We start from the raw sequence: 12,899 nt of genomic DNA, 5'->3' as shown, positions 1-12,899 counted from the left end.
GTCCCATATATACTACTGTAACTGGTACAGATTACAGTTTTAAATATGATGAACACCAAGCTAAACACTGAGTAAAGGAGCAAACACTTTAATTTCCTATTGAAAGGGCATAGACCACCTGGACTGCCAGAAATAACAAATCCTCTACAAATGCCCATAATTTTGCCTGGAGATTAAACCATCCTGTCTTTATTGGGTGTCATAAACCATTTTCTTCCTGCGAAACTTTAAAAAAAGCATTGCTTAACAAGCAGGATGAGCCAAAAAAGACCTTGCAACGACGTCTGTAGAGTCAGTGGACATGCTAATAGCTGGATATACTGTATAAGTGTGAATGCCAGTGGCAGATCACTTACAGATAATGAAGAGCATTTGTTTTACCATAAAGTATAAGGGAAATGTTTTTAAACTGCTCAACAGAAGCAAGAACTGCATTTATTTATGGTTCATACAAAAAAATAAACAATCTGTCAGAATAATTGTGAAATTGAAATAGTTTTGCTAACTTTTATAATTCAATAAATCAAACAAACATATGTACAGATTATCCTCAAAATAACCAGATTAAAAATGTGCTATTTTAAGTGTGGATTATTACCAATTTTAGATCTGCATTTGCAGATGGAAGGATGAAACATGAAGCACATGTACTACTCATCCTAGCCCTATTTGGCACATGTGCTAGATTTAACTTCTGCATTGTAAGCATTAATGTATAATGTAACCACTTTATACAGATTAGTTAGTTCTGATTGATTTAATCACGTTTTGTGTGTATGTATATGTATATATATATATGATGATTATTAATAGTTTAATAGATGATTATTAATAGTTTTGTAATGGCACTTGTTTTTCCAAAAAGTGTAAATGGAAACTGAGTCATAGTTTTAATTTGAAAGTTAACTTTGAGACTGATCTCAAACAAAGTAAATATAAAAAAACCTTAAATGATTTAAGAAACACAAAAACAATTTGCTGTTTTGAAAGATTAAGAGTTGCTGATGGAGCAAAATAATAATTTTTCAAGAAAAAATTGAGTTACCCACAACATAATGCCAATTTAGTTTTTGGGCTAAAGATTGATTTAGGTATAAATAAGATGCTGACATTTTACAATTGCAACTAGAAAGTATATTAAAAAAAAATAAAAAAAATATTCTATTCAAAAAAATGTCCATCTGAAATGATGAAAAAAAATATGTACCATGAATGTTTTTGTTAAAGTCTGCTCTGACTGTAATCCACACCACCTTTGGCGTGAGTCCCAAATACTATAAATCTGCTGATGAGCAAGCATCCTGGATTCAATATAAGGGGCCGAAGGCAACACATCAGTGTGTGGTGAAGAACCCCAGCAGACTCGAGCGTACGGTAAGTTAACTGGCTATCTGATATGAAAACATTTAAGACAGTCACAACTTGAAATATTTACAATTTTGTACACCAGTGTTTGTTTTAAAAATAATTGAACTTTTTGTGATTTCTTACTTACAAAAAATATGATTATCAGCAGGACAGAAGACTTCTAACAGAGGCAGGGTCATTTATGGAAATCTGTTGAATTAAATAAGGTTTTGTAATTGTTGATCTGAAACTTGTCAAAAAACACATATTACCTGCAAATAAAGGCTAGTGTATTATTGTACATACAAATTGGAATAAAAAAGTTTTATGGGCATTAAAGACACAAGCTTAATGAGACAAATGATGAGTGTTTTACATTTTAACCTCCATAGACTGTGTGAATATATCGAGGACTAAGCTTAAAGAAATGAAAAAAGATTTTACAATGTGCAAAATATAAGCTCAGGTTATAAGAAGTTTAAAGCTAAATATAATTTCAGGAAGTTTATGGATTATGCAAAGAAGTTAGATGAAAACCTCAAGTAGAATTTTACTTTTTTCTACTTTGACAGAAAAAATCTGCCACCATGAGTACAGACGCGGAGATGGCCGTTTACGGCAAGGCTGCCATTTACCTCCGTAAGCCTGAGAAGGAAAGAATTGAGGCTCAAAACAAACCGTTTGATGCCAAGAGTGCCTGCTATGTTCCTGATGCCAAGGAGCTGTACTTGAAGGCAACCATCATCAAGAAAGACGGTGGCAAAGTTACTGTCAAACTCTTGGATAGTAATGAGGTTTGTAGGGCTAAGTCACATTTAGAAGGTGGTGAAAAAGGCTGAATTGTAACAAGAATGTTTTTCTGTTGCAGGAAAGAACAGTAAAGGAAGATGAGGTCTCTCCAATGAACCCTCCAAAGTTCGATAAAATTGAGGACATGGCCATGATGACCCACCTCAATGAAGCCTCTGTGCTGTATAACCTCAAAGAGCGTTATGCAGCATGGATGATCTACGTAAGACACCTGCACTTGAAACGAATCACGTAACACTGAGACTTCCTACACTTGCAGAAATATAACAAGTTTTATGTGATAATATGTGTCCTTTTCAGACCTATTCTGGGTTGTTCTGTGCCACCGTGAACCCTTACAAGTGGCTCCCAGTGTACGACTCTGAAGTTGTATCTGCCTACAGAGGCAAGAAGCGTATGGAGGCTCCTCCCCACATCTTCTCTGTCTCTGACAACGCTTTTCAGTTCATGCTTACTGGTATGTTACCCACAAAGTATTTGTTTATGCATGGATTGATTTGGACTCATCCAGACACTCATTATTTTTCATTTACCTTAAACAGATAGGGAGAACCAGTCTGTCTTGATCACGTAAGTATTACACTCAATGATTATTATCTGCAAAGTTTCCTGTGTTCACATACCAGCATATCTCTGTCTGTACTCAGTGGAGAATCTGGTGCTGGAAAGACTGTAAACACCAAGCGTGTCATTCAGTACTTTGCAACTATCTCCACTGGAGCTGAAAAGAAGCAACAGTCTGGCAAAATCCAGGTGAAATATAAAACACAACATATAAACACACGTGCAGAATTAAAAGTCCTTTTATTGACACAACGTTAAAAACTGTAATGCAGGGCTCTCTGGAGGATCAGATTATTGCAGCTAATCCTTTGCTGGAGGCTTATGGTAATGCCAAAACCGTGAGAAATGACAACTCCTCTCGTTTTGTAAGTATGGAACCATGGCTGAGTCAAATCTGAAATCTTAGAAAACCCTCACCCATGTGGATTTAGCATAACTGTACCTCTCCTCCAAACAGGGTAAATTCATCAGAATTCACTTCGGCGCAACTGGCAAGCTGGCTAGTGCTGACATTGAGACATGTAAGTCGGACGCTGAATCTATTCAACTTGGTCTGACAGCAAAAACGTTTCAGACTAACTTATAACATACACAGATCTGCTGGAGAAGTCAAGAGTGACTTTCCAGCTTGAGCTTGAGAGAGGCTACCACATCTTCTACCAGATGATGACAAATCACAAGCCTGAGCTGATTGGTAAAAAGAAAAAGCTGCTGCAATGTTTTTAGACAAAAACTGTGTGTTTTTTTAACATAGAATTTAACATGTCATTTAATTTTCAGAAATGTCCCTTCTCACAACCAACCCCTACGACTTCCCCATGTGCAGCATGGGTCAGATCACTGTAGCCAGCATTGACGACAAAGTCGAGCTGGAAGCCACTGATGTGGGTGAACTTTATCTTCTCAATTTTTTAATACTTATAGAAATATTTACATGTTCTTTAAACAAGATTAATCGTGTGTCTTTTCTTAAGAGTGGAACTCTTGAAATGTCTCAATTATTTGTCTGACAGAATGCCATTGACATCCTGGGTTTCACTAATGAGGAGAAAATGAGCATCTACAAAATGACCGGTGCTGTACTTCACCATGGTAACATGAAGTTCAAGCAGAAACAACGTGAGGAGCAGGCTGAACCTGACGGCACAGAGGGTGAGATTAACTATACACTAAAGACCTTTACATTTACTGTGAAATTACTGTTACAAGTTGCATATATTCCTTATTATTGACATCTTTTCTGTTTACAGATGCTGACAAGGTTGCCTACTTGCTGGGCCTGAACTCTGCTGACATGCTTAAGGCCCTGTGCTATCCCAGAGTCAAGGTCGGAAATGAGTATGTCACCAAGGGACAAACAGTACCACAGGTAAAAACAGAAAAAAAAATAGGTGACATGGTGATAGAGTAGGTCTCAATCAATTTATCAAGTTGATCTGTGTGACAGTAATTGAGTTTGACTCATATTACTATTCAGGTGCTGAACTCTGTCACTGCCCTGGCCAAGTCCATCTATGAAAGGATGTTCTTGTGGATGGTCGTCCGTATTAACCAGATGTTGGACACCAAGCAGCAAAGGAACCACTTCATTGGTGTCTTGGACATTGCTGGATTTGAAATCTTTGACGTAGGCCTTCATCCAAAAACTCCATTATTCCACTACTTTGACTTGACTGTCATTTGACATGAATCTAACCGGTTTGATGACTTGTGTGTTTGCAGTTCAACACACTGGAGCAGCTGTGTATCAACTTCACCAATGAGAAACTGCAACAGTTTTTCAACCACCACATGTTCGTCCTGGAACAAGAGGAGTACAAGAAGGAGGGTATTATCTGGGAGTTCATTGACTTCGGTATGGACTTGGCTGCCTGTATTGAGCTGATTGAGAAGGTAAACATTAGGCTAAGCATCTTGTTTTCAAACTGTTGCTTCAATGTCGTTACTTATACCCTGTGTCTTTTCTTTATCTTTAACAAAGCCCATGGGTATCTTCTCCATCCTTGAAGAGGAGTGCATGTTCCCCAAGGCAACAGACACATCTTTCAAGAACAAGCTGTATGACCAGCATCTTGGCAAAAACAAAGCTTTTGAGAAGCCAAAGCCTGCCAAGGGCAAGGCTGAGGCCCACTTTTCCCTGGTGCACTACGCTGGCACTGTGGACTACAACATCACTGGCTGGCTGGACAAGAACAAGGACCCACTGAATGAGTCTGTGGTGCAGCTGTACCAGAAATCCTCATGCAAACTTCTGGCTCTCCTGTATCCTCCTGCTCCAGCTGAGGGTAAGCTTTTTCAAACAAATATACTGGTACTATAGCTAAAACCTTTTATTTTTGTAAACTTTTTATAAATGAAATAAATTCAAGTCATTATTTTAAGAACAAAGACTTAATTTAAAAATGTCTTCAAAAACATAGACACTAGCAAGAAGGGAGGAAAGAAGAAGGGTGGTTCCATGCAGACTGTGTCCTCCCAGTTCAGGGTAAGCTTTGGATTAAACATAAAATGTCTACTGATGCTTATGATGAAAAATTGTATTTGTAAGAAACATTTACTACTGTAAACCTACAGGAGAACTTGGGCAAGCTGATGACCAACTTGAGGAGCACCCATCCTCACTTTGTGCGTTGCCTGATTCCCAATGAGTCAAAAACTCCAGGTACAAAATTGTGTTTTTTTCTAGCAATTTGTTTGAGTTGTTGTGCTGGGTAGATTACAGTGAAAACTATATTTTACAGGTCTGATGGAGAACTTCCTGGTCATCCACCAGCTCAGGTGTAACGGTGTGCTGGAGGGTATCAGAATCTGCAGGAAAGGTTTCCCCAGCAGAATCCTCTATGGTGACTTCAAACAGAGGTACTATTGTTGTACAAATAAAGTTGTTATATTAAACAAAAAGATGACAGAAAAGGTTGTTTAAAATATGTGCTTTATTTTTTAAGATACAAGGTACTGAATGCCAGTGTCATCCCTGAGGGACAGTTCATTGACAACAAGAAGGCCTCAGAGAAACTGCTTGGATCAATTGATGTTAACCATGATGAGTACAGATTTGGACACACCAAGGTTAGTGTCAATATTTTTTGTCAAAACTTAGTTACTTTTGATTTTATTTAACTATACAGATGTGTTTAGAGTTTTCTTTTTAAGCCATTGCTAATTTAAATTTATATTCAATGAGGTTTACAGGAATAAAAAAGGTTTCAATTCTCTATACAGGTGTTCTTCAAGGCTGGTCTGCTGGGTACCCTTGAGGAGATGAGAGATGAGAAGTTGGCAACACTGGTAACAATGACTCAGGCTGCTTGCCGTGGCTTCCTCATGAGAAAGGAGTTTGTTAAGATGATGGAAAGGAGGCATGTCAAACTTAAATAATTTGAAAATAGACAAGGGAGCTTCAGGGGAATTACTGTTTTAACAGAAACCTTGTCCCTACAGGGAAGCTATCTACACCATCCAGTACAATGTCCGTTCATTCATGAATGTCAAACACTGGCCATGGATGAAGGTGTACTACAAGATCAAGCCTCTCCTCAAGAGCGCTGAGACTGAGAAGGAGCTGGCCCAGATGAAGGAGAACTATGACAAGATGACATCCGACTTGGCTGCTGCATTGGCCAAGAAGAAGGAACTGGAGGAGAAGATGGTCTCTCTTCTGCAGGAAAAGAATGATCTGCAGCTGCAAGTGGCATCAGTAAGTAGCAGTAAGTTAAAGATTTTTGTTACTCACTTGTGTTTCCAATGTTAATATTTACACAAGTCTTAAAAAAAATAGGAATCCGAGAATCTATCAGATGCTGAAGAGAGATGTGAGGGACTAATCAAGAGCAAGATTCAGCTGGAAGCAAAGCTCAAAGAGATAACCGAGAGGCTGGAAGATGAAGAGGAGATCAATGCTGAGCTCACTGCCAAGAAAAGGAAGCTGGAGGATGAATGCTCAGAGCTCAAAAAGGACATTGATGACTTGGAGCTGACCTTGGCCAAAGTGGAAAAGGAGAAACATGCCACTGAGAACAAGGTTTGCAGTCTTTACTCTTCCACCAAACACACATTAATGGGAAATGGTAGAGTCATGTCATACAAACATCTGTCCTTCAAATGCAGGTGAAGAACCTGACTGAGGAGATGGCATCCCAAGATGAGAGCATTGCCAAACTGACAAAGGAGAAGAAAGCTCTCCAAGAGGCTCATCAGCAGACCCTTGATGACCTGCAGGCAGAGGAAGACAAAGTCAACACTCTGACCAAGTCCAAGACTAAGCTGGAGCAGCAAGTGGATGATGTAAGCTGCAAATGGAACATGAACTTGAAAAACAAGATTCTTTTTGAACAATAAACTAACCTAAAGGTTACATTTTCAGCTTGAAGGTTCTCTGGAACAAGAGAAGAAGCTTCGCATGGACCTTGAGAGAGCCAAGAGAAAGCTAGAAGGAGATCTGAAATTGGCCCAGGAATCCATCATGGATCTGGAGAATGACAAGCAGCAGTCTGAGGAAAAACTGAAGAAGTAAATGGACAGCTCTGTTATTTTTGTTTGTGTGTTCTTATTTAAAAATCAGTATGTCAGTCAAGACACAACAGTCTAACCATGAATGTTATTTCAACAGGAAAGACTTTGAAATCAGCCAGCTCCTCAGCAAGATTGAGGATGAGCAGTCTTTGGGTGCTCAGCTTCAGAAGAAGATCAAGGAGCTCCAGGTGACTGATTCATTTGAATTCCTCAAAATTTGTCCCTTATTTTATCTTTACAATTTAATGGAATACATCATTTTCACATCCACCAGGCCCGTATTGAGGAGCTTGAGGAAGAGATTGAGGCTGAGCGTGCTGCTCGGGCCAAGGTTGAGAAGCAGAGGGCTGATCTCTCCAGGGAACTGGAGGAGATCAGTGAGAGGCTGGAGGAAGCTGGAGGTGCCACTGCTGCTCAAATAGAGATGAACAAGAAGCGCGAGGCTGAGTTCCAGAAGCTTCGTCGTGATCTTGAGGAGGCCACTCTGCAGCATGAAGCCACCGCTGCAGCTCTGCGCAAGAAGCAGGCTGACAGTGTTGCTGAGCTGGGCGAGCAGATCGACAACCTGCAGCGCGTCAAGCAGAAGCTCGAGAAGGAAAAGAGCGAATACAAGATGGAGATCGATGACCTCAGCAGCAACATGGAGGCTGTTGCTAAAGCCAAGGTACACCACGACTTTGTTTGAGCCTTAGAGTCTAAAACAAAGTCTTTAATTGGTTTAGATACAGTTGTAACAATTCTGTTTTTTTCTCCATGTTAGGGCAATCTTGAAAAGATGTGCCGTACTCTTGAGGACCAACTTAGTGAACTGAAGACCAAGAATGACGAGAACCTTCGTCAGATCAACGACTTGAGTGCGCAGAAAGCCCGCCTGCTCACTGAAAATGGTAAGTGACTGAATGGATTTGACCTACAATACAGACTCATTGCAGGGAGATGAAAAGGACACAAACTAATCTCCAATGTTTAATTTACCACCAGGTGAATTTGGCCGTCAACTTGAGGAGAAGGAAGCCCTTGTTTCTCAGCTGACCAGAGGGAAACAGGCTTTCACCCAGCAGATTGATGAGCTGAAGAGACAGATTGAAGAGGAGGTCAAGGTAAGAAACCTCCCACTTTCAGAGGCCACTCTTACCACTCATTTTTGCCTTCATCATTTGAATCCTTAATCCTTTTGTTCAAACCAGGCCAAGAATGCCCTTGCACATGCAGTGCAATCTGCACGCCATGACTGTGATCTGCTCAGGGAGCAGTTTGAGGAGGAGCAAGAGGCTAAGGCTGAGTTGCAGAGAGGAATGTCCAAGGCTAACAGTGAGGTGGCTCAGTGGAGAACTAAATATGAAACTGATGCCATCCAGCGTACAGAGGAGCTTGAAGAATCCAAGTAAGTAACAGTCAGACAGATGGAAGAGTTTTTGGAACTACTTAATAATAAATAAAACAATCTTCTTACATATAGAAATACACATTTAAATTTGTGCATAAATGTATCAAGATCGTATTTGAGCTTAAACGTTTATAATGAGAAAATCACTTCCTTGACTTTTCAAAAAGGAAAAAGTTGGCTCAACGTCTCCAGGAGGCCGAGGAACAGATTGAGGCAGTGAACTCCAAGTGTGCATCCTTGGAGAAGACCAAACAGAGGCTCCACAGTGAAGTAGAAGACCTTATGATTGATGTGGAGAGGGCAAATGCTCTTGCTGGTAACCTTGACAAGAAGCAGAGGAACTTCGATAAGGTCATTTCTTTCACCTTGAACAAAGTCAAATCCAGAGAAAGTTTTCCTCCCTGTGTCGACGAATAACCCTGTTCAATATAAATTTGTGATTTTAGGTGTTGGCTGAGTGGAAACAGAAGTATGAAGAATCTCAGGCAGAGCTTGAGGGTGCTCAGAAGGAGGCTCGTTCTCTCAGCACTGAACTTTTCAAGATGAAGAACTCTTATGAGGAGGCTCTGGATCAGCTGGAGACCATGAAGCGTGAAAACAAGAACCTTCAGCGTAAGCTCCTTAAACACTGATAAAACATGTTCAATTGTTCATTACTTTAAATCCTGAAAACTCAATATTATTAAACTTTTGTCTGCAGAGGAGATCTCAGATCTGACTGAACAGATTGGGGAAACTGGCAAGAGCATCCACGAGCTGGAAAAGGCCAAGAAGCAAGTGGAGACTGAGAAGTCTGAGATCCAGACTGCTCTTGAGGAAGCTGAGGTACATTCACATTTGGAAAGGGCTTTTGAAAGGAAGCTTCCAGTCATAAGCTACTACCAAAACGTGACAGCTATAAGGTACCAATCGATCTGTTTTGAACATTGTTAGGGAACTCTGGAGCACGAAGAGTCCAAGATCCTGCGTGTGCAGCTGGAGCTGAACCAGATCAAGGGTGAAGTGGACAGGAAGATTGCAGAGAAAGATGAAGAGATTGAGCAGATTAAGAGGAACAGCCAGAGGGTGATCGAATCCATGCAGGGCACTCTTGATGCTGAAGTCAGGAGCAGGAATGATGCCCTGAGAGTCAAGAAGAAGATGGAGGGAGACCTGAATGAGATGGAGATTCAGCTGAGCCATGCCAATCGCCAGGCTGCTGAGGCACAGAAGCAGCTGAGAAATGTTCAGGCTCAACTGAAGGTACGGAAAGATAAAACTTCCACATCAAGCATTGATGTAGTTTAGAAGTGTATTATAGAGGTTGTCAATGGTTTCTTTCTTTATTCTCCAGGATGCTCAACTGCACCTTGATGATGCTGTGAGAGCCCAAGAGGACCTGAAGGAGCAAGCTGCTATGGTGGAACGCAGAAACGGTCTCATGGTTGCTGAAATTGAGGAGCTAAGAGGTGCCCTGGAACAGACAGAGAGAAGCCGCAAAATCGCTGAGCAGGAATTGGTGGATGCCAGTGAGCGTGTTGGACTTCTGCACTCCCAGGTAAAAATGATTGATACTTTACCTTTTCAAAGTATGTATGTTCATTTGGGAAACTCTTTCATTACAGAAATGTTCACTAAATACCATTCTTTCAGAACACAAGCCTTCTGAACACAAAGAAGAAGCTTGAATCAGACCTGGTCCAGGTCCAGGGAGAAGTGGATGATGCTGTCCAGGAAGCAAGAAATGCAGAGGACAAGGCCAAGAAGGCCATCACTGATGTGGGTGTATACCTCCTGTGTTTGCTTTACACTACAACAAACAGGGTCGTATTTTTAACATGCATCTTAAATGTTATAGGCTGCTATGATGGCTGAGGAGCTCAAAAAGGAGCAGGACACCAGTGCTCATCTGGAGAGGATGAAGAAAAACCTAGAGGTTGCTGTGAAAGATCTGCAGCATCGTCTGGATGAAGCTGAGAACCTGGCCATGAAGGGTGGCAAGAAGCAGCTCCAGAAACTCGAGTCTAGGGTAAAAATCCAAAGCAATATTTTTATTCACAAAACTCCTTAAATGCACACACAATGCTAAAAGTCTAAAATATATGTTTCTAGGTGCGTGAGCTGGAGGCTGAGGTTGAGAATGAGCAGAGACGTGGTGCAGATGCTGTTAAGGGCGTTCGCAAGTATGAGAGGAGAGTGAAAGAGCTCTCCTATCAGGTACAAGAACATGAAAACTTACTTTGCACTTCTAAAATTTATTGTTAAAAAAATTACAAGAACAAATGTATTTTATCCTTTACTTCACCCAACAGACTGAAGAGGATAAGAAAAACATCAACAGGCTGCAGGATCTGGTTGACAAGTTGCAGCTCAAGGTGAAGGCCTACAAGAGGCAGTCTGAGGAAGCGGTAAGTGAAAAAATAACAACATATTTTTTGTCTATCATTTACTTTAGTTGTTATGTCAAGAATAAAATACCTTTTTCTCTTTTAAATCAAGGAGGAGCAGGCCAATGTTCATCTGTCCAAGTGCAGAAAACTCCAGCATGAGCTGGAGGAGGCTGAGGAGCGTGCTGACATTGCTGAGTCTCAGGTCAACAAGATGAGGGCAAAGAGCCGTGACTCTGGCAAGGTAAACATTTTGTTCTATGTTCGACAAAGTGTGCTTACCTTTTGTTTATAAAGTTCAACTATGAAAACAAACTCAAATATAATTTTTTTATTTTTTACAGGGAAAAGAAGCTGCTGAATAAGGCATATTGTCTCCTATAATGTTGAATCATAAAATATGGTTTAACCTGTGTTAAAACAATAAAACTTTTCTTGCTTGTAAAGTTTTCTGTTTTTTCTTTACCACTGAAAATCTAAATACACGAAACTCAGGAAATCAATAAGCAAAAAAAAACAGTGTGAGTAAGTTAACTATTGGAACAAAAACAAACAAAACTTTGAATAACCCATCACTAAACATTACATAATGATGTTGTTTAAAGATATTTTATTTAACTGTTATTTAACCAGGAAGGTCCTGTTGACATTAAAAATGTCTTTTCCATAGGAGTCCTGGCCAAGAGGCAGCAATTTCTAGAACAACGTTACATAAAGCAGATAACAATACAATTGCAAATGTCCAGATTTATAAATAACACTTGCATATTAATGAATCTGTCTCTAAATCCTTCAGTCGCATTTTAAGAGTATTTTTAAAAGGAGCAGATCTGTCACCTTCCAATCTTTCTGTAAGACGTTTAAGGTAGCAGGAGCAGGGTGAAGAAATGCTTTTTCCCCAGCTCAGTACGAGCAAAAGGCACAGTCAACATTCATTAAATCTCACTGAGCGAGATTCAATGTTTCTTTCCTTGAGTAAGGAACATATGCAAGGTGGTAGAAAACCAAGCATGGCCTTGTAAATAAAAGTGTACCAATGGGACCACCTCCGACTAACCAGGAAAGACCAATGTACTGTTGTGTACAAGTCCCAGTAGATTTACAGTTAGTTATGAACCTCAAAGCAGAACGAAACATTGTGTCCAACATTTTAAGACATGACAACAGAGCTTTCATATACAGAATGCAAGTCTTCTTGATGAAGTGGAAACCTGGTCAAACTAATTGGAAATAAAGAAAATTATTTCACAAAAGGTCAAAATTGGCGCCTTGTGAAACTGATCCAAACCTGTCTTCCTCACTCTACACATGACAAAACATGCAAAATCAATTGAGCATGCTCTGGAACAAGAGAATGTTCTTATTAGGGAAGCGTGCAATAACTGGAGCAGGTGCAACCTCCTTTTTATATTTTTTGTATATTTTTAACATATCTTTCTTATATTGTCTCATGTCGCAGTTTAGTTTTTATTTTTTTTAATTCTTACTTTAACTTTTTATACCACCGGAAAAAAATTGCACTGTAATTTGGTTATACATGTACAATGACAATAAAGATATTTCTATTTCTATTTCTATTTCTATGTCTTGAGGAGGGGGGTGGAGTCACGGGTAACCCAACAACTTCCTTGGCCACCCATTGAAAAACGAGAATCGAACCGAGATCTACCTTTGATTTGATTAGTCCATGTCCATTAATGTACTTACCCATACCATCATACAGGAGTCAAATGCTGATCTGATTCAGGATGTTAGTCATTTACCACCAAATTTGTTCTGCAGTCATGCTAAACTGTGTTCAAAATTTGTATTTGCATTAGTAGTCAGAACATTTAGATCAGTGAGAGAAGTAATTTTGAAAATGTGGACTACACATAACAAGTATACTATCTGCATAGTTGACTTCAGTATTA

At 39.8% G+C, this 12,899-nt stretch overlaps 1 protein-coding gene across 1 annotated transcript; it reads left to right on the top strand.

The window, feature by feature from the left end:
- Positions 1 to 1,356: 1,356 nt before the first annotated feature.
- Positions 1,357 to 11,351, top strand: LOC101158168 (myosin heavy chain, fast skeletal muscle-like). Its single transcript, XM_023955969.1, has 40 exons — positions 1,357 to 1,374; positions 1,920 to 2,141; positions 2,216 to 2,359; positions 2,458 to 2,614; positions 2,700 to 2,727; positions 2,805 to 2,910; positions 2,994 to 3,086; positions 3,179 to 3,242; positions 3,317 to 3,415; positions 3,502 to 3,605; positions 3,735 to 3,873; positions 3,972 to 4,090; positions 4,199 to 4,348; positions 4,444 to 4,614; positions 4,703 to 5,006; positions 5,142 to 5,206; positions 5,296 to 5,383; positions 5,463 to 5,580; positions 5,667 to 5,790; positions 5,944 to 6,080; positions 6,163 to 6,418; positions 6,500 to 6,742; positions 6,829 to 7,005; positions 7,085 to 7,230; positions 7,331 to 7,421; positions 7,508 to 7,897; positions 7,994 to 8,120; positions 8,215 to 8,333; positions 8,421 to 8,617; positions 8,788 to 8,971; positions 9,067 to 9,232; positions 9,321 to 9,445; positions 9,554 to 9,862; positions 9,954 to 10,157; positions 10,253 to 10,378; positions 10,458 to 10,628; positions 10,712 to 10,816; positions 10,912 to 11,007; positions 11,099 to 11,230; positions 11,331 to 11,351. Exons 2-40 carry the CDS (start codon positions 1,935 to 1,937, stop codon positions 11,349 to 11,351), a joined length of 5,802 nt encoding a protein of 1,933 aa, XP_023811737.1. The 5' UTR covers positions 1,357 to 1,374; positions 1,920 to 1,934.
- Positions 11,352 to 12,899: the final 1,548 nt, after the last annotated feature.

Source organism: Oryzias latipes, chromosome 6, assembly GCF_002234675.1.
Source record: "Oryzias latipes chromosome 6, ASM223467v1".
Taxonomy (NCBI): domain Eukaryota; kingdom Metazoa; phylum Chordata; class Actinopteri; order Beloniformes; family Adrianichthyidae; genus Oryzias; species Oryzias latipes.
This window is presented reverse-complemented; position numbering and strand designations above follow the sequence as displayed.

Excerpts from the sequence above, each read along its gene's own strand:
- LOC101158168 (XM_023955969.1), top strand. The coding sequence starts at position 1,935 with ATGAGTACAGACGCGGAGATGGCCGTTTACGGCAAGGCTGCCATTTAC. Across the intron at positions 8,334-8,420 it reads AGATTGAAGAGGAGGTCAAG|GCCAAGAATGCCCTTGCACA; the intron begins GTAAGAAACCTC and ends TGTTCAAACCAG. Across the intron at positions 10,158-10,252 it reads TTGGACTTCTGCACTCCCAG|AACACAAGCCTTCTGAACAC; the intron begins GTAAAAATGATT and ends CCATTCTTTCAG.